The sequence below is a fragment of the Callithrix jacchus genome, chromosome 12 (genome assembly GCF_049354715.1).
Source record: "Callithrix jacchus isolate 240 chromosome 12, calJac240_pri, whole genome shotgun sequence".
Lineage (NCBI taxonomy): Eukaryota > Metazoa > Chordata > Mammalia > Primates > Cebidae > Callithrix > Callithrix jacchus.
Window position 1 is genome coordinate 87,082,315 of NC_133513.1, and position 24,251 is coordinate 87,106,565.

Sequence of the window (24,251 nt, forward strand, 5' to 3'; positions counted from 1 at the left end):
CTCACCAGCAAGGGAACAAAGCTGGTTGGAGAATGACTGACGAAATGATGGAATTAGACTTCAGAAGGTGGATAATGAGAAACTTTTGTGAGCTAAAAGAACATGTGTTAAATCAATGCAAAGAAACTAAGAACCTTGAAAAAAGACTCGAGGAAATGATAACAAGAATGGATAACTTAGAGAGGAATATGAATGAATTGAAGGAGCTGAAAAACACAATACGAAAACTTCGCGAAGCATGCACAAGTTTCAACAGCCGAATTGACCAAGCAGAAGAAAGAATATCAGAAGTTGAAGATCAACTCAATGAAATAAAATGAGAAACCAAGATCAGAGAAAAAAGCGCAAAAAGGAATGAACAAAGTCTACAAGAAATGTGGGACTATGTGAAGAGTCCTAACCTACGTTTGATAGGCGTAACAGAATGTGACGAAGAGAATGAATCCAAGCTGGAAAATACTCTTCAGGACATTATCCAGGAAAATTTCCCCCACCTAGCAAGACAGGCCAACACTCAAATGCAGGAAATACAGAGAACACCACAAAGATATTCTGCAAGAAGAGCAACCCCAAGGCACATAATCGTCAGATTCAACAAGGTTGAAATAAAGGAGAAAATACTAAGGGCAGCCAGAGAGAAAGGTCGGGACACCCACAAAGGGAAGCCCATCAGACTCACAGCAGATCTCTCGGCAGAAACACTACAAGCCAGAAGAGAGTGGGGGCCAATATTCAACATCCTTAAAGAAAAGAACTTTCAACCCAGAATTTCATATCCAGCCAAACTGAGCTTCAGAAGTGAAGGAAAAATAAAATCATTTGCGAACAAGCAAGTATTCGGGGGGTTTGTCACCACCAGGCTTGCTTTACAAGAGCTCCTGAAAGAGGCACTACACATAGAAAGGAACAAACAGTACCAGCCATTCCAAAATCACACTAAATGCTAAAGAGCATCAACATAATGAAGAATCTACAACAACTAACAGGCAAAACAGCCAGCTACCATCAAAAAGGCAGTATCAAATTCACACATAACAATATTAACTCTAAATGTAAATGGACTAAATGCACCAATCAAAAGACACAGACTGGCAAATTGGATAAAAATCCAAAACCCATCAGTGTGCTATATCCAGGAAACCCCTCTCACATGCAAGGATACACAAAGGCTCAAAATAAAAGGATGGAGCAAGATTTACCAAGCAAATGGAGAGCAAAAAAAAGCAGGAATTGCAATTTTCATCTCTGATAAAATAGACTTTAAAGCAACAAAGATCAAAAGAGACAAAGAAGGCCATTACATAATGGTAAAAGGATCGATACAACAAGAAGAGCTAACGATCCTAAACATATATGGACCCAATACAGGAGCACCCAGATACATAAGGCAAGTTCTTAATGACTTACAAAGAGACTTAGACTCCCACACAGTAATAGTGGGAGACTTTAACACTCCACTGTCAATATTAGACAGATCAACCAGACAGAAAATCAACAAGGATATCCAGGGCTTGAACTCAGACCTGGAGCAAGAAAACCTGATAGACATTTACAGAACTCTCCACCCCAAATCCACAGAATATACATTCTTCTCAGTACCACCTCACACCTACTCTAAAATTGACCACATAATTGGAAGTAAAGCACTCCTCAGCAAATGCAAAACAACTGAAATCATAACAAACAGTCTCTCAGACCATAGTGCAATCAAGTTAGAACTTAGAATTCAGAAACCGACCCAGAACCGCACAGCTTCATGGAAACTGAACAACTGGCTCTTGAATGTTGACTGGATAAACAATGAAATGAAGGCAGAAATAAAGAAGTTCTTCAAAACCAATGAGAACGAAGACACAACATGCCAGAATCTCTGGGACACATCTAAAGCAGTCTCTAGAGGAAAATCTATAGCAATAAGTGCCCATATGAGGCGAATGGAGAGATCCAAAATTGACACCCTATCGTCAAAATTGAAAGAGCTAGAGGAGCAAGATCAAAAAAACTCAAAACCTAGCAGAAGACAAGAAATAACTAAGATCAGAGCTGAGCTGAAGGAGATAGAGACACGAAAAACCCTTCAAAAAATCAATAAATCAAAGAGCTGGCTTTTTGAAAAGATCAACAAAATAGACCACTAGCCAGATTGATTAAAAATAAAAGAGAGAGCAACCAAATAGATGCAATAAAAAACGATATAGGGGAAATCACCACAGATTCCACAGAAATTCAAACCATCATCAGAGAATAATACAAACTCTATGCACATAAACTAGTAAACCTGGAAGAAATGGATAAATTCCTGGACTCCTGTGTCCTCCCAAGCCTAAACCAGGAGGAAGCTGAAACTATGAATAGACTAATAACAAGGGCTGAAGTCGAGGCAGCAATTAAGAGCCTACCACACAAAAAAAGCCCAGGTCCAGATGGGTTCACAGCCGAATTCTACCAGACACACAAAGAGGAGCTGGTACCATTCCTTCTGAAACTATTCCAAATAATCCAAAAAGAGGGAATCCATCCCAAATCATTTTATGAGACCAGCATCATCCTGATACCAAAACCCGGCAGAGACCCAACAAGAAAACTTCAGGCCAATATCCATGATGAACATAGATGCAAAAATCTTCAATAAAACATTGGCAAGCCGATTGCAACAGCACATCAAAAAACATCCATCATGATCAATTAGGATTCATCCTGGGGATGCAAGGCTGGTTCAACATACGCAAGTCTATCAACGTAATTCACCACATAAACAGAACCAAAGACAAAAACCACATGACTATCTCAATTGACGCAGAGAAGGCATTGGACAAAATTCAACAGCCCTTTATGCTGAAAACCATCAATAAACTCGGTATCGATGGAACGTATCTCAAAGTAATAAAAGCTATTTACGACAAACCAACAGCCAATATCATACTGAATGGGCAGAAACTGGAAGCATTCCCTTTGAAATCTGGCACTAGACAAGGATGCCCTCTTTCACCACTCTTATTCAATATAGTACTGGAAGTTCTAGCCAGAGCAATCAGGCAAGAAAAAGAAATAAAGGGTATTCAAATAGGAAAGGTGGAAGCCAAATTGTCTCTATTTGCAGATGGCATGATAGTATACCTAGAAGACCCCATCACCTCAGCCTAAAAACTCCTGAAACTGATAAGCAACTTCAGCAAAGTCTCAGGATATAAAATCAATGTGCAAAAACACAAGCATTCCTCTACACCAATAACAGACTTAAAGAAAGCCAAATCAAGAACGAACTGCCATTCACAATTGCTACAAAAAGAATAAAATACCTAGGAATACAACTCACAAGGAACGTAAGGGACCTCTTCAAGGAAAACTACAAACCACTGCTCAACGAAATCAGAGAGGACACAGATGGAGAAACATTCCATGTTCATGGTTAGGAAGAATTAATACCGTGAAAATGGCTATACTGCCCAAAGTAATTTACAGAATCAAAGCTATCCCCATCAAGGTACCATTGACTTTCTTCACAGAACTGGAAAAAAACACCATGAAATTCATATGGAACCAAAAGAGAGCCCGCATAGCCAAGTCAATTCTAAGCAAAAAGAACACAGAGGGAGGCATCACACTACCGGATTTCAAACTATACTACAGGACTACAGTAATCAAAATAGCATGGTACTGGTACCAAAACAGAGATATAGACCAATGGAACAAAACAGAGGCACCGGAGGCAACACAACATATCTACAACCATACAATCTTTGATAAACCTGACAAAAACAAGCAATGGGGAAAGGATTCCCTGTTTAATAAATGGCATTGGGAAAACTGGCTAGCCATGTGCAGAAAGCAGAAACTGGACCCCTTCCTGACACCTTACACTAAAATTAACTCCAGATGGATTAAAGACTTAAACATAAGACCTGACACCATAAAAAACCTAGAAGGAAATCTAGGCAAAACCATCCAGGACATAGGAGTAGGCAAGGACTTCATGAACAAAACACCAAAAGCATTGGCAACAACAGCCAAAATAGACAAATGGGACCTAATGAAACTCCACAGCTTCTGCATGGCAAAAGAAACAGTCACTAGAGTGGATCAGCAACCAACAGAATGGGAAAAAATTTTTGCAGTTTACCCATCTGACAAAGGGCTGATATCCAGAATTTACAAAGAACGCAAACAGATTTACAGGAAAAAAACAAACCAGCCCATTCAAAAATGGGCAAAGGATATGAACAGACACTTTATAAAAGACGACACATATGAGGCCAACAATCATATGAAAAAATGCTCATCACCACTGGTCATCAGAGAGATGCAAATCAAAACCACATTGAGATACCATCTCACGCCAGTCAGAATGGCGATCATTAAAAAATCTGGAGACAACAGATGCTGGAGAGGATGTGGAGAAAAAGGAACACTTTTACACTGTTGGTGGGAGTGTAAATTAGTTCAACCATTGTGGAAGACAGTGTGGCGATTCCTCAAGGCCTTAGAAATAGAATCCATTTGACCCAGCAATCCCATTACTGGGTATATATCCAAAGGACTATAAATCGTTCTACGATAAGGACACATGCACACGAATGTTCACTGCAGCACTGTTTACAATAGCAAAGACCTGGAATCAACCCAAATGCCCACTGATGATAGACTGGATTGGGAAAATGTGGCACATATACACCATGGAATATTATGCAGCAATCAGAAAGGATGAGTTCGTGTCGTTTGTAGGGACATGGATGAATCTGGAGAACATCATTCTCAGCAAACTGACACAAGAACAGAAAACAAAACACCGCATATTCTCACTCATAGGCGGGTGATGAAAAATGAGAACACATGGACACAGGGAGGGGAGTACTAAACACTGGGGTCTATTGGGGGAAAAGGGGAGGGCCAGCGGGGGGAGGGAGCTGGGGAGGGATAGCCTGGGGAGAAATGCCAAATGTGGGTGAAGGGGACAAAGGAAGCCAAACACACTGCCATGTGTGTACCTATGCAACTGTCTTGCATGCTCTGCACATGTACCCCAAAACCTAAAATGCAATAAAAAAATTAAAAAAAAAAAAGCCGCTGTGTAAGAACAAAATAAATATATAAATAATAAATAAAAATAAAAACAAACAAAAAGACCGACCAACCCAGTGGCTCACACCTGTAATCCCAGCACTTTGGGAGGCTGAGGTAGGCAGATCACTTGAGCTCAGGAGTTTGAGACCAGCCCGGCCCATGTGGTGAAACCCTGTCTTTACAAAAAGAAGAAAAAACTAGCTGGGCATGGTAGCATGTGCCTGTAGTCCCAACTACTTGAGAAACTGAAGTGTGAGGATCGCAGGAGCCCATCAGGCAGAGGTTGCAATGAGCCAAAATCACGCCACTTTACTCCAGTCTGGGTGACAGAGCCAGACTCTCTCAAAATAAAAATAAATTTCAAAAATTTAAAACTCTGGAAATACTAGTTCATTCCTTCAGCAAGCACTTAACTAGTATCTACAGGGAGTCTGGATCTCTATAAAGCCCTCATAATAGATTTTGGCAGTGGCTCTGCAGTGACAATGTCATGGTCCCAGAAATATCTGAGGCAGCAGCTACTGACCATCTCTCAAGGATCCTACAGAGGACAAGTAGGAGGCCTACTCTGATCCTCTCCCCTCCTCTAAGTCATACTTCTCTGAGAGTTTACATGGTTTCAGAGAACTATGTTTTGCTTCCTTCATAGCCTGGTTAGGGTATGCATTCATTAAATACCTATTTGGGAAGTCATAAAGCACAACGATTAAGAGCACAGACTCTAGGTCAAGCTGCGTTAGGTTCAAATCCCAGCTCTACTTCTTATTGAGATCTAGAGTAAGAAAGATCTCGGATCTGGGCCTTAGTATAGTAGTGTGCTGGTAAACCAGCTCTTTGTAAAAGAAAAAGAAAATCCCTGATTTATTTCTGTTGTGTAAATGCCCCTACCATATCTGGTTTCACCAGCCTATTCCCATTGGCTCCAGCAAAACATTACATAGGAAGTCACCACATAGACAATATGGAGACAGTATAATACTACTTTCCTCACATGGATGTTGTGAAGATTAAGTATATGTTAAGATGTTTAATACAATGCCTAACATTTGGTAAACATTACTTAAGGGTTACTTGCTATTCTTACTGTATGATAACTTGGTTAATATTAGCCTCCTTATTCAATTGACTTTGAATTCCAAAGTGCCCAGACTTATGTTTCTTTAACTTAATCTTTGTCTCCCTAAATGTATAACACAGAATCTAACGCATAGCAGGCCCTCACTAAACATTTAATGAATTAATAAATACATCAATGAAAGACATTCTTGTATTAAGTGAAAAGAGCGATCAGTTGACTTCCGAAATTCTTTCAACAGCTAAGAATCTGTGATAGGGATAGCCCAGTAGGACAGAAAGGCTCCTGAAGAGCAAGATTCTGTCCTCACTGGCTGACTTTCATGTCTATGAGCTTTGCTGTATGCAGAAAATCTGGTTTAGACCTTTATTGTTACTAGCTGTGCATATCCTAGAATCTGCTTAACTTGTGTTAAGTTTAAGGTTCTTCGTCTGAAATTCAGGATAATACCTAAATCATAGGCTGTGGGAAGGCTAAATGAGGGAATGTGGGAGACCACCTTATAAGCTACAATAACACAACTGCAAAATGACGAGCTAGGTGAGATGATCTGGAAGATCACCTTCTCTAGTCTGGGCCATTTTTCCACCTTAAAGTTTCATATAGAATGAAGGCAAATGTTGGAGATTCTGTGTCTCTATTCAGTTAATCATGACTTATCTTTCAGACCTTATGCAAAGCCAAATATTCCTATAGCATTCTGAACAACCCCAATCCAAGTGACTATGTGCTTTTGGAAGAGGTGATGAAAGACGCTACCAACAAGAAGTCTACCACACCAAAGTCCTCTCAGCGGGTCCTTCTGGATCAGGAATGTGTGTTTCAAGCCCAAAGCAAGTGGAAAGGTGCAGGAAAATTCATTCTTAAGCTAAAGGAGCAGGTGCAGGTAAAGATTAAAGTTATTTTGCTCTGTTCATAAATTATTTGATACTAATAATCACACTGTAGCCAGATCTGGAAGCTAGTGAAATTTAGGAAAAAGTTGCTGAGTCAAGGAATGGAGATGAGAAAAATTTGTTTGGCTTTGTTTTCACTGTATGAAAAAACATGTGGCCTAACTTGCAGTTAAGCAGTCCTAGAGGGGAGGTTCCTCAGTCCTTCTTTCCAAAGCTCTATTTACCAGAGAGAGAAGAAAATGCTTATCTTAAATAGTGTCATGTGACTGAGGAATGTGATAAACCTAACACCAATGGAAGGTTCTTTGTTCCCACAGGCATCTCGAGAAGATAAAAAGAAAGGCATTTCTTTTGCAAGTGAACTCAAGAAGCTCACCAAGTCAACTAAACAGCCCCGAGGACTTACATCACCTCAGCTCTTGGCCTCAGAAAGTATCCAAAACAAGGAGGAGAAACCTATGGGTGGCCTGTCCTCCAGTGACACAATGGATTATCGACAGTGACTAAGGGCAGCATGTTTAACCCAGGTATACTAAGTCATTGCACCATCCTGGCACAGGGCTTAACTTAAACTACTTTGTAAGGCATAATTAGTACAATGTTTTTTATCTTTTCCAATAGGAGGATGTCCCTTGAAGGCAGGTAGAAATGGGACCTTAAAACAGGAAAAGGGCTCTGAAGATACATGTAACATGATAGGCCACTGAACACTGCCAGTAAAGAAAAAAAAGAATAACTTGAGCTTTTATAATTTTAGATCTCCTTATTTTGTAGATAACTAAGCAAAGGCCCCAAGAAGTCAATCAACTTGCCCAAAGTACTATGACAGCCATAGTTTATCACACAACTGTCTTCATGATTAATAACTGACAGGAACATTCTTCAAGGGCTCTGTGAATCATTCAGCTTTTATTCTTTTGGATTCTAGTTTTATTTTTGTTCTAATTTAGGTCTGATATAGCCTCAACAACCTCATCTCCTTCTGCCTCAATTAAAAAAATAAAAATCTGACATCTGGGATGTGGTGGTTAAAAACAAAGCAAAATAACAGCCTCAATCTTGAAAATGAAGTAAATTTACTGTTTGATATTCACATAAATTTCATTCTATCAATCAATCTTAAAGCAAATTATTTGAGACCTGAATAAAAGCACGTGAGGAAACCAATTATAAAAGTTTCTCCTTTTCACTTAGTTTCCCAAAGAGCCTAAGGGTTCATGAAAGCCCACTTGTCACCTGTCCCATGGCAGTTCTCAGATTTAAAATTCACAAGATGAATAGCACAGTGAAGGCACTGCTGCTTATGCAGCGGAGCTTCACCACCTGTCTTTATCACAACCTGCAGAAACCCAAAGAACTCACTGATACCTCTTGACAGAGCCAAATTTGATTTATAACAGCCCAAAAGATGGCCCAATGCATTGAGACCATGTTTCCACATTTAAAAAGCAACTCCTGACATAACTAGTGTCCCATATTACACTCTGCAGTGGTCAAAATTTTAAATATTGTTTTCCATACCCAGAAGTTAGTATCAAATAAATCATAGGTGTGATGTTATACACACCTCTATAACTTCTGTAATGAGCTGAAATTACACTAAAGCTGGTAAATTGGTCACATACTACTATACATATAAAAAGCCCTCTGTGCGACAAGACTACTTCTTAGGTACAGAATACAACTCCATTAGAAATCTGACTTAAAGGGGGCCATGGTGGCTCTGGCCAGTTGTCCTGGCGCTTGAGGAGGTGAGGCTATGAGTTCAAGGCCAACCTGAGCAATATAACAAGCTCTCATTGATTAAAAAAAAAAGAAATCTGACTTAAAAATGTTATGCCTACTATAATGAACATTGCTAATTGCTTCTACTTTAGGAGACTGGAGAGGGTGACAGTGATTTAGATGGTGACCTTTAGATTCTATTGTCCTACAACAAGTAGATATTTTTCCTGATCAATTGATTCACATGACTTTTTTTTTTTTCTTTTTCTAAGCAAGCAGGTATTTAGACTCATTCAGTGGACTTCACAGCTTTGCTTAAAGCTGGGAGGCTTCTCTTATAGTCATTGGTGCATCTATGTAAATTGACATCCCATGTTATGACCTCCTTTACAATGACTTTTTCAAGAAAGAGAACTTGTGAAAAAAATGAAGGGCCTTTCTGTATACAAGTTTAGGGCCAGGCTCAGTGGCTCACTTGAGGTCAGGAGTTCGAGGCCAGCCTGGCCAACATGGCAAAACCCTGTCTCTACCAAAAAAATACAAAAATTAGCCAGGCATGGTGGCATCCGCCTGCAGTCCCAGTTACTCGGGAGGCTGAGGCAGGAGAATCACTCGAACCTGGGATGTGGAGGTTGCAGTGAACTAAGATCACACCACTACACTCCATCCTAGGCAACAGAGCAAGACTACATCTTTAAAAAGAAAAAGAAAGAAAAGTTTAGTAACACAATATTTCATATTTGTTCTAAAATGATCCCTCTTACAGTTTCAATAATCCACAAATTTTAAAATAAGAACATATTCATCTTACTCTTACCTGAAGTAGTAATGCATAGTTGAAAGGAATTCCACCTTTTCTTGAAGTTGAAGTTTATTTGAATGTGATTAAAAAAAAAAAAAAAAAAACTTTCTAAAGAATGTGAAACATTTCCAAGGCAGAAATAGCCTAGAAACATCATGTTCTAACATTGTGAGTGCAGAGGAAATAGTCTCTTCCCCAAACCTAGCCACCAGCGCTGTGACTGGAAAACTCTGAATCCTTGCTATACTGTGTTTCTGTTTCTTCATTTTCAATATACTAATATGTCTCTGTATACAACACTACAGGTGAAGATCTTTCAGCAAGAAGTTAAAGAGTGAACATTGTGGAAAAAATATCATTTACTTACTTTCATTAGACTTAAACTGGAAATTGATGATTTCTGAACTGAAGCCTTCACACATGTGAGATCCATGCTGAGGAGAAGCAAATGGCATAGGACTAGTTGCCACCAACCAATTTACTGATGAATGTCACAATGAAGCCCAGGAGACTGCCCTTTTATAAATGTCAGCAGTTGGAAAAATCATCACTAATTGACTTAGAGCAAGGGTCAGCAAGCTTGTCTGTAAAGGGCCAAATAGTAAATATTTTAAGGCCAGGGGCCATAAAATATGTTGCAACTACTCTGCCGCTATAGTACAAATGCAGCCACAAACCATACATACATGAATGAACGTGGCTGTATTCCAATAAAACTTTATGGACACTGAAATTGGAATTTCATTTATTTTTCACATGTCACAAATATTCTTGTTTTGACTTTTTTTCAACGATTTAAAAACATAAAAACTATTCTTTTAGTTCAGGGGCCATACAAAAATAGGTGGCAGGCCAGATTTATTCCAAGGACCATAATTTGCCAACCCAACTAAGAGAACTGGGAACAAGGGGCATGAAGGTCTGAAAACAAAAAAAGAAGTTTAGCCATACATTTTATGGCCAAGAATTGGAAGCTTTTGGGCATTGCAAGTGTAAATATGTCTATAAAATTCATTAAAATTGAATTTAGTTCCCGTATTGTGTACCATAACGCATCCTACTTTAAACTTTTTTACATATAGAAATAATATTGGGTTTTGTTAAGGTTATTGCTTATTCAGTTAATCAGGCTGCTTTTAAAAAAGGCTATTGCTTATATAATCACAGATTACTCATTTTTGGTTCTCAAAATGAATTCAGAATGATGTATAATTTTAGTATCTACTGAATTGCAATGTCTTAAGAAACCTAACAATTTTTTAAAGCAAAAGTAGACTGAGTTGGTGTTTAAGATAAATTTATTTATTTTGCAAGGTCTGTACTGACACAGTACTTATATATTATACATAGCTTTCTTGATATTGCCATGAATTAGAAGCACTTGTACATCTCGCTACTTGAAGACAAACCTCTAAAAAGAAAATATACGCTCTGAACATCTGAAATGGGCTAGACTTTCAAGTAAAATTGCTTCATTTCTGATTAACTGAGGAGCTATTGATCCAAGTCAGTCTTGCCATTTAATGTAAATTATTTTTAGACTTTGCTGTATAAAACCAACTACGTATAAAGGATTCTTCACATTCTTGGATGAAGCAAATTATTTTTAAAAATGAAATACGTATTCCTCTAAAGTAAAACCCAAACTTTTACCTTTCCACTGGTACCTTTGAATTTTAAGATATTTTTCTTCAAATTACAAAACACTAAAACTCCTAAACTTGACATTGAGAAATTTTTTAACCAATTATAAAAATAAAACCATCCTTTTAATACTTGTTTTTAGAATATGCAAGAAACACATTCCACCCAGCTTTCATGTCACTGAAAGTTCTTACTGGGTCAAAGACTTAAGGCTAGAACTACCATTTTCTTGTCAACAGAATTCAAGCTATTCCAGTTTGATATAATCTGTACAGTACTACAGGTTTCCTTTCAGTCAGTCAGTCTGTAACAAATACACAAAGCTGCTCCATTTTAAAAATATTCTAGAAACACTTTATCAAGTCTCTATAAACGAACATGCCAAACGGTTTGGCCTACCATGTGTTGAAAACTGTGTTACTGGTCTAAGTGGCTGGAGGCCAATGAGAGCTGTGCAGAGTAACAAGATGAAAAAACTGGTCTCTTTAGTTTTATAATTTGGTTCTGATGCTTTCTAAGTGCTGTCCCACTCCTCCTTTATGACCTTGAACATAGGCATCTATTTTACAACATAAATCTGAGACTGAAGGTGAGACTAAGTTGTTTAGCAAGTGAGAAAATCCTGCCTAGGTTTCATCCCAACTTAGTAGTTCATCACATTTTGAGGTGAAAGTACATACTTCATTGTATTTGGGATTTTAGGAAGAACATATGTTTTAAAATGTAGAGAGTCAGCCAGGCGCGGTGGCTCATGCCTGTAATCCCAGCACTTTTGAAGGCTGAGGTGGGTGGTTCACCCGAAGTCAGGAGTTCGAGACCAGCCCGGCCAACATGGTGAAGGCCGTCTCTACTAAAAATACAAAAATTAGCCAGGTGTGGTGGTGGGCACCTCTAATCCTAGCTACTTAGGAAGCTGAGGCAGAACTGCCTGAATCCAAGAGGCAGAGGTTGCAGTGAGTAGAGATCACGCTACTGCACTCTAGCCTGGGTGACAGAACAATACTCCATCTCAAAAAAAAAAAAAAAAGTAAAGAGTCTAGTCCACTATTATAAGCAAATGGCCAGTACAACCTGATGTTGGCCGAAAATATTAAATTTTTATTTAAAGCTTTATCTGAATTACACAGCTGTATTAGTAGGCCAAGTGAAAGAAATTATCCTAAATTATCCACTATGACCATACCCATTAGCATTTCACACTTTTTAGGCTAAGAAATCTGGGTAGCAAACTCTTGTTAAAGTTGATGTGGAAAAGAATCTACATATGCAAGTTGGGTTTATTACAATACTTTTAAAAGCATCACTAAAAGTGAAGAGAAAGGAGCATGAATTCTGCCACTCTGTTCAGTGATGCCAAATCTGTAGGAAGTAATGATACTATCTGGAAAGAAACTGCCCTTTGAGAGGTAAAGCTTCTTTTCATGTCATCCTTAGCAAGTAAAAGTTATTTACAGATTCTCCAGTTGGGAGTAAATATGAAGTCTAGACTCAACAAAAGTTGAGTTACAAGTGACTTGTTTTTAATCAAACTTGCTTTCATAAAGGCCTCTCATTTCAAGGGCTCTAGAGACACTGGGAGCTCATTAATGAAACTGGGCCCCCTGTAATATGTACCAATTCACCTTTTGCTAACTGCATCTTCCCCTTCCTCTCTTCTCTCCTCTTCCACTATCTTTATAGACTTCTGTCCTCTGCACAGAGACCCACAGGCCTTGCTTAATTCTGAAAAGTAACCAGGACTTGCTTACTGGCCCAGTAAAATTGAATTAACTCTAAAACACAAAGCTCCATAACTATGCTCCCATGCCAATAAAGAAGAGTAGGATTTTCCTGGCTGGTGTGTCTTTGATCATCTGTTGACAGCCTACAGGGAAAGTGCTCTCACGGTGACAGTCTCTGACCCCTTTCCAGTTGCTTATATATCAGCAGTGAGGCCAGAAAAGGTGTGCCTGGGACCCCAAAAAAGTTAAAAAAGGGAGATTGCCTCTCACATAAAGTCTAGACTTGGGTCAACATTCCCCATGATCCACTGTTAACAATTTGTGTTCTCTGCCATCCCTATGTATCAGCTTCCTAAAACCAATCTTTGGCTGATGGCTAAGGATTCTGACATACGAATTACCTGAAATGAGTTTCTTTGAAACACATACTGAGTCTCTATGATTACCAAGCTATTCTAATACATCTCTTAGTTTCGAAACATACTATGCACAAGCGTGCCACCAAACAGTCTCTGAAACCTTCCCTATTGCAGATGACACAGGTCTCTAAACTTTTGACACAAGTACTTTGAACACTGAACTGGGTAATGTCGCATTTTTCACAAGTATTATGTGGATGATTTGACTCAGCATGGAAGACTGAGGCTATTTCTTATGCCCATTATTTCCCAACCCACTCTTAAGTGCCAGCATAGTGCTAACCACAATAGGTGCTCATTGTCTAGTTAAAAAATTAAGGCTGTAGCTTAATACAGTCTCAGGGTGTGTGTGTTTGTGTGTGATTACTAATAACTACAACATTTAATTCTAAAAATAAAATTCATCCATATAAGGTTATATAAGTTAATGCACAAATATATTTCCTCAAATGCATATAAAATACTCAACTATAGATGTGTAATTTTATGGTCCCACAATGATTCTCTATATGTATAACAAGAAAGTTAAAAGCATAATGCTGCCATGAAATAGCTGCTGAGTTTTCACCAGAACTATAGTTTCTTCTGCCAAAGTATAAATGTTTTTGTATATGTTTGGAAAATAAATGATTTGTGACATGTATTGGTCACTTGTGCTCTGATGGGGATAGACCCTTTGGTTATCCACACAAATATTTCTCACATTCCTGGACTTTGTTTTACATCTAAAAGGTGGACTAAAAGCAAATATTCATATGCTGAATCATACCTTTCTCATTATATAATCAAGCCTTAAAATAATGTGACCTTAGAACCACTTTTTAAAATCATATATAATACGCTAAAAGACTGACACACACTGTTATTAAGCTCATATCCTCTCCTCTCACTCTGCTGGAATGATAAAGGAATTTTCTACTTTCATTTACTTCCCGAGAAAAAAAGAGCTCTAAGCTCCAGAGTAAAATAACTGGCTTCTATGACTTTGAAACAGTAAGAAATCTCTGTAGTTGGACTGCTGTGCTTTTTAAAAAAAAAAAAATTATCACAAGAATGGGAAGCAGAAAAAACAGCTATTTTATTCAACTATTCACAACAGAGAATATTTATAACCTAGTCACTGAAACACGCATTTCTTAAGCCACTCCTAGAATACAGGAATAGCAGTTAGGTAAAATACTGCTTTATAATTACATTAATAAGAAAAAGCATTTTACCTGTTCCAAGAGGGGAAAAAGTTCCTCACTGAGTATCCTTTGTCGATGGAACAGAATGGTAAAGTCTTGGGCCTGGTTCTTCTACCCTGAAGCAATTCTTACCCAGTCACAAGGAATGTCAGAAAATGTGAAGAACTTCAGAGATTATAGAGTCATATTCAAACTTTCCTTGAAAGCAGTTATAACAAACATTAATACCTTTTTTAAAAGGCCAAATTAGGTTGCTTCTTGAAGTGGATCATCGAGCAAGAGCCAATGAACCTGAGTACCAGCTATTTTGTTCTTTCCTCAAAAATCTTCATAAAAATATATTAACTCAAATTTAGAATGCTTCTCATTTCCATCCACAGTATTGCAGTAAGAATATTTAAAGGGTATTTAGTTATAAAAAGTAGCTAAATGATAAAAAGTGTTCTCATGGTCTTGATTTTTCTGTGCTCTGTGCCCTAATTTTAATATAGCAACTGTACTTCAATAAGATCCAGTACAAAGATTTTTTTTTTAAAAACTATAATGTACATGAAGTTCTTAAATGACAGCATCAGTAAGAAAGTAATTTCCAAATACTGGAAAGAAAAAAAAAGGCTTTCAATCTCATTGATGAAATGACATATTCAGAATAGGAGCAGAACCCTGTGTCATGCAAAGGTTAATTATTCCTCCTCTTCCTCATCATTCTTAGGAAGCTTTCCTTGTACACAAAGAAAAGGTCCTAAGTTATTTCTAACTCATCTTTATGTACATCTGCACACACACAAATATATAAGAAAGTCCACTGACTTCATTCCTCTACTAGTATGGTGATGTTTTCAAACATTTCGTGAAATCCAGAGGTGACTCGGTAGTAAGTTCATTGGAGTATCTTTTGATTAACTGATTTAAATCTTCATTCAAAAATGAATCCCCTTGTAAAACTTTACCCTGGGAAAATATTTAAAGTATGAGTTAGAAATCACTTATGCTATAAGCTAAAGCCAACCTGTAAACAAAGTTGAAAATGGCAACAACTGACACCAACACATGCAATATAATGATATATGCTTGGTAAGGTCTTGGACACATCCTATATTGAAGGAACAGTTTCAGGACCCTCTCTATAGAATTTCAACCTCAGACATCCAACCTACAAAGAACTCCTAAAGATTAAAAATAAAAAAAATCTACCTATAAAATAATTTAAGCAAACTAGAGTTATTGAGATAAATTAATTTTTCTTATAAAAAATAAAATAAAAAATATCCCATACCTTTATTTTGGGATTTGAAGTTTCAACAGGAGGATTGAATGTCATTTCTGCCATGCTATATGCCTCAAAAAGTTCAACAGCAGATCTAAATCATAAACACAATAAATATAAAGATACCACCACATCTGTGTAACTCAAAAATAATTAGATTATACCCAGAGAATGATTCATTCTAAACCCATATATCAAGGTATAAGATTGGCCTGCTTTAGAAACTAACCAATCAATCCAGTCACTTAACAAATCCTAAATTCCCATATAATGTCAACATCAGCCAGCTAAATCCACCCCAGAGAGATCTGGTATACATTTAGCAATACAGGTATAGACTCCAGAGAGAAAGCAAAGCTGTAAACCTTCAGGTCAGTGCGATCATATCCCAACCCACTGATATGCAACTAAGCCTATTTTAGTCATGGAAGCCAGAAGACTGAAGCATGGACTCATTCTTCTCAGACTTAACACACAACTCAACCCTTCAGCTACTGGCCTGGATGAAAAACAAGGAGAGGCCATTCAGGACAGAACACATGTCTATACCCATAGCATGTAAATGAATAGTTAATGATTTGGAATTAGTTCACGCTTTCCAAAACAGATAGACAAAAGGCCTACAAGAGTGGCAATTAGGCTCACATCCCAATACCCATTCTCCAGAAGCCTACTATGAGTCTCCTTTCTTAAGCCTTTAAGATAAACCCATTCCTTATTTTTCTATACAAAAGAAAACATCTTTCCTTAGCAAAACATGCCATAAAATGATCACTAAGAAGAGTGACAAAGAATTGTTTTCTCCTTTTTTTCCCCTTTAAAAAAACAAGGCTGGGTGAGGATCAAAGATGGCTGATTAGGAGCAGCTCAGGATTGCAGCTCCGAGCTAAAGCGTGGAGGCTGAGTGGACGCTGCATTTCCAGACGGATTTTTATCGCCCACAGATCAGGAGATTCCCAGGTGGAGGAGCCCCATGGATCGCCAGCATGGCTGTTTTGGCCAGCGCAGCGGGTCTCTGCACAAAATACACGGGTCCAGGGGCTGTTTTACCTGACGACTGGAGCTCCTGGGAGACAGAGAAGCCCATTCAACTGATAAAAAGGGTACCGAAACAGGGAGCCAGGCCAGGAGATGCCTGGGCAAAAAAGCGCCATGAATCTCTGCACGGCTGTTTCAGCCAACATAGTGCATTGCTGCATGTGAAATCCCACAGATCCCGGTGACTTTTCAACAGGCAACTGGAATGCCTGGGAGACAGAGTCGCCCATTAAGCTGATAAAAAGGAGACTGAAACAGTGAGCCAGGCCAGGAGATTCCCGGGCAAAAAAGTGCCATGAATCTCCAGCGTGGCTGTTTCAGCTGGTGCAGGGGGTTGCCGCTAGGGAAATCACACAGATCCGGATGCCTTTTCAACAGGCGACTGGAACGCCTGGGAGACAGAGTCACCGGTTCAACTGAAAAAAAAGGGGACTAAAACAGGGAGCCAGGCCAGCAAATTCCCAGGTGAAAAAGTGCCACAAATTTCCAGCACCTGTTTCAGCCGGTGCAGCGGGTCTACACACAAGAAATCAAATGAATCCAGGATCCGTTTCAACTGGTGACTGGGACGCCTGGGAGACAGAGTCGCCCATTCAACTGGAAAAAAAAGGGGGGGGTGCTGAGGCAGGGAGCCAGATGATCAGGCTCAGCCGGTTCCACCCCCACAAAAACAGCAATCTGAAATGCTCTGGATTGGGAGAGTTTCACAGGAAGCACAGCTGAACCCGGGACTGTCCAGCTCTGTGGGGGAGGGGCGTCGCCCATTACCAAGGCAGTCCACCACTACCAAGGTAGTCTGCCATTACAGAGTACACCATAACAGAGGCCGGCCGTCATTGCCAAGGCAGTTCAAACTATACCCCTATAAACAAGACTGCAGGGAAGTTTGCATGGCAGCTGGGCGGAGGCCACAGCAGCTCAGCAAAGCCTCTGCAGTCAGACTTTGACTAGGGTGCATCCTCGATGGGCAGGGCAACCCTGGAAAAAGGCAGCAGCACAAAAGAAACTTATAAATAAAGCCCTAATTCCCCAGGACAGAACACCCGGGGGGAAAAAAAGGCATTTATGAGTTCTGCTGCAGCAGACTTAAACGTACCTGCCCAGTAGCTCTGAATGAAACAAAAGGGCTCACAGCTCAGCACTTGAGCTCCTATAAGTAACAGACTGTCTCCTCAAGCAGCTCCCTGACCCCCGTATATTCACAGACCCACCTCATAAAAGAGAGCTCAGACTGACATCTAGTGGGTAGCTTTCCAGGACAAAGATAGCAGCAGAAGAAAGGGGCAGCAACCCTTACTGTTCTATAGACAACAGGTAGATAAATCCATAAAGATGGAAAGAAACCAGTGCAAAAATGATGAAAACACCCAAAACCAGAACACCTCACCTCCTCCAAGGGATCACAACTCCTCACCAGCAAGGGAACAAGGCTGGATGCAGAATGACTCTGATGAATTCACAGGAACAGGCTTCAGAAGATGGGTAATAAGAAACTTCTCTGAGCTAAAAGAACATGTTCTAACCCAATGCAAAGAAACTAAGAACCTTGAAAGAAGGTTTGACGAAATGCTAATGAGAATAAACAGCTTAGAGAGGAATGTAAGTGTATTGATGGAGCTGAAAAACACAACACAAGAAATCTGCATGGCATACACAGCAGAAGAAATGATATCAGAGGTTGAAGATCAACTCAATGAAATAAAATGAGAAGGCAAGATTAGAGAAAAAAGGGTAAAAATAAATGAACAAAGTCTCCAAGAAATACGGGACTATGTGAAAAGACCTAATCTACGTTTGATAGGTGTACCTGAATGTGACGGAGACAATGAATCCAAGCTGGAAAATACTCTTCAGGATATTATCCAGGAAAATTTCCCCAACCTAGGAAGGAAGGCCAATATTCAAGTCCAGGAAATACAGAGAACACCACAAAGATATTCCTCAAGAAGAGCAACCCCAAGGCATATAATCGTCAGATTCACCAGGGATGAAACGAAGGAGAAAATGCTAAGGGCAGCCAGAGAGAAAGGTTGGGTTACCCACAAAGGGAAGCCCATCAGACTCACAGAGGATCTCTCAGGAGAAACCTTAGAAGCCAGAAGAGAGTGGGGGCCAATATTCAACATCCTTAAAGGAAAGTACTTTAAACCCAGAATTTCGTATCCAGTCAAACTAAGCTTCATAAGCAAAGGAGAAATAAAATCATTTACGAACAAGCAATAACTCAGAAATTTTATCATCACCAGGCCTGCTTTAAAAGAGATCCTGAAAGAGGCACTAAACACAGAAAGGAACAACCACTACCAACCACTCCAAAAACATACCAAATGGTAAAGAGCACCAACACAATGAAGAAACTACATCAACTAAAGGTCAAAACAGCCAGCTAGCATAAAAATGGCAGGATCAAATTCACAAATAACAGTATTAATCCTAAATGTAAATAGGCTAAATGCCCCAATCAAAAGACACAGACTGGCAAATTGGATAAAAAGCCAAAACTCAAGATTTACCAAGCAAATGGAGAGCAAAAAAAAAGCAGGAGTTGCAATCCTAGTCTCTGATAAAATAGAGACTTTAAACCAACAAAGATCAAAAGTGACAAAGAAGGCCATTACATAATGGTAAAATGATCAATGCAACGAGAAGAGCTAACGATCCTAAATATATACCATCCAATACAGGAGCACCCAGATACATAAAGCAAGTTCTTAATGACTTACAAAGAGACTTAGACTCCCACACAGCAACAGTGGGAGACTTTAACACCTCACCGTCGATATTAGACAGATCAACGAGACAGAAAATTAACAAGGATATCCACAACTTGAACTCAGACCTGGAACAAGCATACCTAATAGACATTTACAGAACTCTCCACCCCAAATCAACAGAATATACATTGTTCTCAGCACCACATCATACATTCTCTAAAACTGACCACATAATTTGAAGTAAATCACTCTGCAGCAAATGCAAAAGAATGGAAATCATAACAAAGAGTCTCTCAGACCACAGTGCAATCAAGTTAGAACTCAGAATTCAGAAACTAACTCAGAACTGCACAGCTTCGTGGAAACTGAACAACTGGCTCTTGAATGTTGACTGGATAAACAATGAAATGAAGGCAGAAATAAAGATGTTCTTCGAAACCAACGAGAACGAAGACACAACATACCAGAATCTCTGGGACACATTTAAAGCAGTGTCTAGAGGAAAATATAAAGCAATAAATGCCCACATGAGAAGCAAGGAAAGATCTAAAATCAATACCCTATCGTCAAAATTAAAAGAGCTAGAAGAACAAGATCAAAAAACTCAAAACCTAGCAGAAGACAAGAAATAACTAAGATCAGAGCAGAACTGAAGGAGATAGAGACACAAAAAACTCTTCAAAAAAAGAAATCAATAAATCCAGGAGCTGGTTTTTTGAAAAGATCAACAAAATAGACCACTATCCAGATTAATAAAAAAGAAAAGAGAGAATAATCAAATAGATGCAATAAAAACTGATAAAGGGGATATCACCAGATTCCACAGAAATACAAACCATCATCAGAAATTATTACAAACTCTATGCACGAAAACTAGTAAACCTGGAAGAAATAAATAAATTCCTGGGCACTTGCATCCTCCCAAGCCTAAACCAGGAAGAAGTCAAAACCCTGAATAAACCAATAACAAGGGCTAAAGTTTAGGCAGCAGTTAATAGCCTACCACCCAAATAAAGCCCAGATCCAGATGGATTCAAAGCCAAATTCTACCAGACATACAAAGAAGAGCTGGTACCATTCCTTCTGAAACTATTCCAAACAATCCAAAAAGAAGGAATCCTTCCCAAATCATTTCATGAGACCAACATCATCCTGATATCAAAACCTAGCAGAGACTCAACAAGAAGAGAAAACTTCAGGCCAATATCCATGATGAACATAGATGCAAAAATCTTCAATAAAATACTGGCAAACCGATTGCAAGAGCACATCAAAAAGCTTATCCACCATGATCAAGTAGGCTTCATCCCAGGGATGCAAGGCTGGTTCAACATACGCAAGTCTATAAACGTAATTCACGACATAAACAGAACCAAAAACAAAAACCAGATAACTATCTCAATAGATGCAGAAAAGGCCTCCCACAAAATTCAACAACGCTTTATGCTAAAAATACCTCTCAATAAACTAGGTATTAATGGAACATATCTCAAAACAATAAAAGCTATTTATGAGAAACCCATAGCCAATATCATACTGAATGGGCAAAAACAGGAAGCATTTCCTTTGAAATCTGGCACTAGACAAGGATGCCCTCTCTCACCACTCCTATTCAATATAGTATTGGAAGTTCTAGCCAGAGCAATCAAGCAAGAAAAAGAAATAAAGGGTATTCAATTGGAAAAGGAAGAAGTCAAATTGTCTCTATTTACAGATGACATGATTGTATATTTAGAAGACCCACTGACTCAGCCCAAAATCTCCTGAAACTGATAAGCAACTTCAGCAAAGTCTCAGGATACAAAATCAATGTGCAAAAATCACAAGCATTCCTATACACCAGTAACAGACTTGAGAGCCAAATCAAGAATGAACTGCCATTCCCAATTGCCACAAAGAGAGTAAAATACCTAGGAATACAATTAACAAAGAACATAAAGGACCTCTTCAAGGAGAACTACAAACCACTGCTCAAGGAAATAAGAGAGGACACAAACAGATGGAGAAACATTCCATGTTCATGGTTAGGAAGAATCAATATTGTGAAAACGTCCACACTGACCAAAGTAATTTACAGAATCAACGCTATCCCCATCAAGCTACCAATGACCTTCTTCACAGAACTGGAAAAAACCACCTTAAACTTCATATGAAACCAAAAGACAGCCCGCATAGCCAAGTCAATTCTAAGCAAAAAGAACAAAGCTGGAGGCATCACACTACTGGACTTCAAACTTTATTACAAGGCTACAGTAATCAAAACAGCATGGTACGGGTACCAAAACAGACATATAGACCAATGGAACAAAACAGAGGCCTCGGAGGCAACGCCACACATCTACAACCATCTGATCTTTGACAAACCTGACAAAAACAAGCAATGGGGAAAGGATTCCCTGTTTAACAAATGGTGTTGGGAAAACTGGCTAGCCATGTGCAGAAAGCAGAAACTGGACCCCTTCCAGACACCTTACACTAAAATTAACTCAAGATGGATTAAAGACTTAAACATAAGGCCTAACACCATAAAAACCCTAGAAGAAAACCTAGGCAAAACCATTTGGGACATAGGCATAGGCAAGGACTTCATGACTATTAACACCAAAAGCATTAGCAACAAAATCCAAAATAGACAAATGGAACCTAATCAAACTCCACAGTTTCTGCACAGCAAAAGAAACAGTCATTAGAGTGAATCGGCAACCAACAGAATGGGAAAAAATGTTTGCGATCTACCCATCTGACAAAGGGCTAATATCCAGAATCTACAAAGAACTAAAACAGATTTACAAGAAAAAAAACAAAGAAGCCCATTCAAAAGTGGACAAAGGATATGAACAGACACTTTTCAAAAGAAGACATACATGAGGCCAACAAACATATGAAAAAATGCTCATTATCACTGGTCATTAGAGAAATGCAAATCAAAACTACATTGAGATACCATCTCACGCCAGTTAGAATGGCAATCATTAAAAATTCTGGAGACAACAGATGCTGAAGAGGATGTGGAGAAATAGGAACACTTTTACACTGTTGGTGGGAGTGTAAATTCGTTCAACCATTGTGGAAGACAGTGTGGTGATTCCTCAGGGACCTAGGTATAGAAATTCCATTTGACCCAGCAATCCCGTTACTGGGTATATATTGAAAGGATTATAAATCGTTCTACTATGAGGACACATGCACACCAATGTTCATTGTGGCACTGTTTACAATAGCAAAGACTTGGAACCAACCCAAATGCACATCGATGACAGACTTGACAGAAAAAATGTGGCACATACACACCATGGAATACTATGCAGCCATAAAAGACCATGAATTCGTGTCCTTTATAGGGACAAGGATGAACCTGGAAACCATCATTCTCAGCAAACTGACACAAGAACAGAAAATCAAACACCGCATGTTCTCAGTCATACGCGGGTATTCAACAATGAGAACACATGGACACAGGGAGGGGAGCATCACACACTGGGGTCTGTCGGGGAAATAGAGGAGGGACAGCAGGGGGGTGGGGAGTTGGGGAGAAATAGCATGGGGAGAAATGCCAGATATAGGTGATGGGGAAGAAGGCAGCAAATCACACTGCCATGTGTGTACCTATGCAACAATCTTGCCTGCTCTTCACATGTACCCCAAAACCTAAAATGCAATTAAAGAAAAAACAAGGCTGGTGGGGTAAAGATTGGGGACAGGTGAGAAGTGTGAGGGAAGAAAAAGTAAATGGCCATTTTATTATTTAATAATGCCAAAAGTTATCTGTATCCTACTCAGAAAGAAAGTGTTCATGGAAAGCTGCAGAGTTCATGCCTCATATAGAGGAGGCAGCAACTGACTATTGCCAAGTAAAATACAAGCCAATGTCACCAAACCTCCCAGTATTTCAAGAAAAGCAGGAAATGTGAATTTTTGGTGAATTCTTTCAACATTTAAGATTGGTGATCACAGGTCACCAATATGTCATCTCTGAACTACAGAAACCAATAGGCCTGCAAAAGGAAAAACCCTACAGCAAAATATTAACTCTGGGTAATGAGTACATTGCACAGTGCTATAGTTTGAATGTGTCCCCTCCAAAATTCAGATATAGAAACTTAACAGTCAATGTATTAAGAGGTGAAAGCTTTAAAAGGTGATTAAGCCATGAATAGGATTAACCCATTTATGCCTAGTGTTCCATTATCAGAACTCTACGCTGGTAGGAGTTATTCATATCCTTCTTCTCAAGGTTATTGCCAAGGTCTGATTTTCACACAGACACAAAATTGGCAACCTCTGGCATAAATGGGTTAAAGTTATAAAAGAGGCTTCATGCAGGGAAGCTGTGGCCCTACTCCCCTTCTGTCCGGTCTGCCACGTGAGGGCGTGGAGTTCCTCCCCTCCAGAAGATGCAACAACAAGATGCCATCTCAGAAGTAGAGAGGCACGCTCATCAGTCAACCAAACCTACCAGCACCTTGACCTTCAACTTCCCAGCCTCCAGAATTGTGAGAATATAACTTTCTGTTCTTTACAAATTACCCAGGCTAAGGCATTTTTTATGACAGCATAAATGGACTGAGGGTATCTTTTATACCATTTTCTCTTTCTCTGTATAACTGAAGTATTTCCTATCTGTATGTAAAATAAGGTCATTATTATTTTTCATCTTTCTGTATTTGTGAAAATTTTCAAAGTAAACAGTTCAGGGAAAGAA

At 39.0% G+C, this 24,251-nt stretch overlaps 2 protein-coding genes across 20 annotated transcripts in view; one reads left to right on the top strand and one right to left on the bottom strand.

The window, feature by feature from the left end:
* The window catches only part of PLCE1 (phospholipase C epsilon 1), a 375,911-nt gene extending 363,843 nt beyond the window's left edge, over positions 1 to 12,068 (top strand). For all 11 annotated transcript variants that reach the window (XM_078346073.1, XM_078346074.1, XM_078346075.1 and 8 more), the window contains 3 exons: positions 6,804 to 7,022; positions 7,350 to 7,559; positions 9,865 to 12,068. In XM_078346073.1, coding sequence (XP_078202199.1) covers positions 6,804 to 7,022; positions 7,350 to 7,535 — 405 coding nt within the window. In that variant the 3' untranslated portion in view covers positions 7,536 to 7,559; positions 9,865 to 12,068. The remainder of the gene's footprint in view (positions 1 to 6,803; positions 7,023 to 7,349; positions 7,560 to 9,864) is intronic.
* NOC3L (NOC3 like DNA replication regulator) overlaps positions 1 to 24,251 on the bottom strand; it is a 92,284-nt gene that overhangs the window by 39,985 nt on the left and 28,048 nt on the right. For 4 of the 9 annotated variants that reach the window (XM_078346086.1, XM_035268507.3, XM_078346084.1 and 1 more), the window contains 2 exons: positions 15,807 to 15,891; positions 10,840 to 15,481 (listed from right to left, as the gene is read on the bottom strand). The exons of 4 other annotated variants lie outside the window; for them this stretch is intronic. In XM_078346086.1, coding sequence (XP_078202212.1) covers positions 15,353 to 15,481; positions 15,807 to 15,891 — 214 coding nt within the window. In that variant the 3' untranslated portion in view covers positions 10,840 to 15,352. Of the gene's footprint in view, positions 1 to 10,839; positions 15,482 to 15,806; positions 15,892 to 18,647; positions 18,717 to 24,251 lie in introns of those variants that run through there. One more of the 9 variants, XM_078346085.1, reaches the window with a different exon arrangement.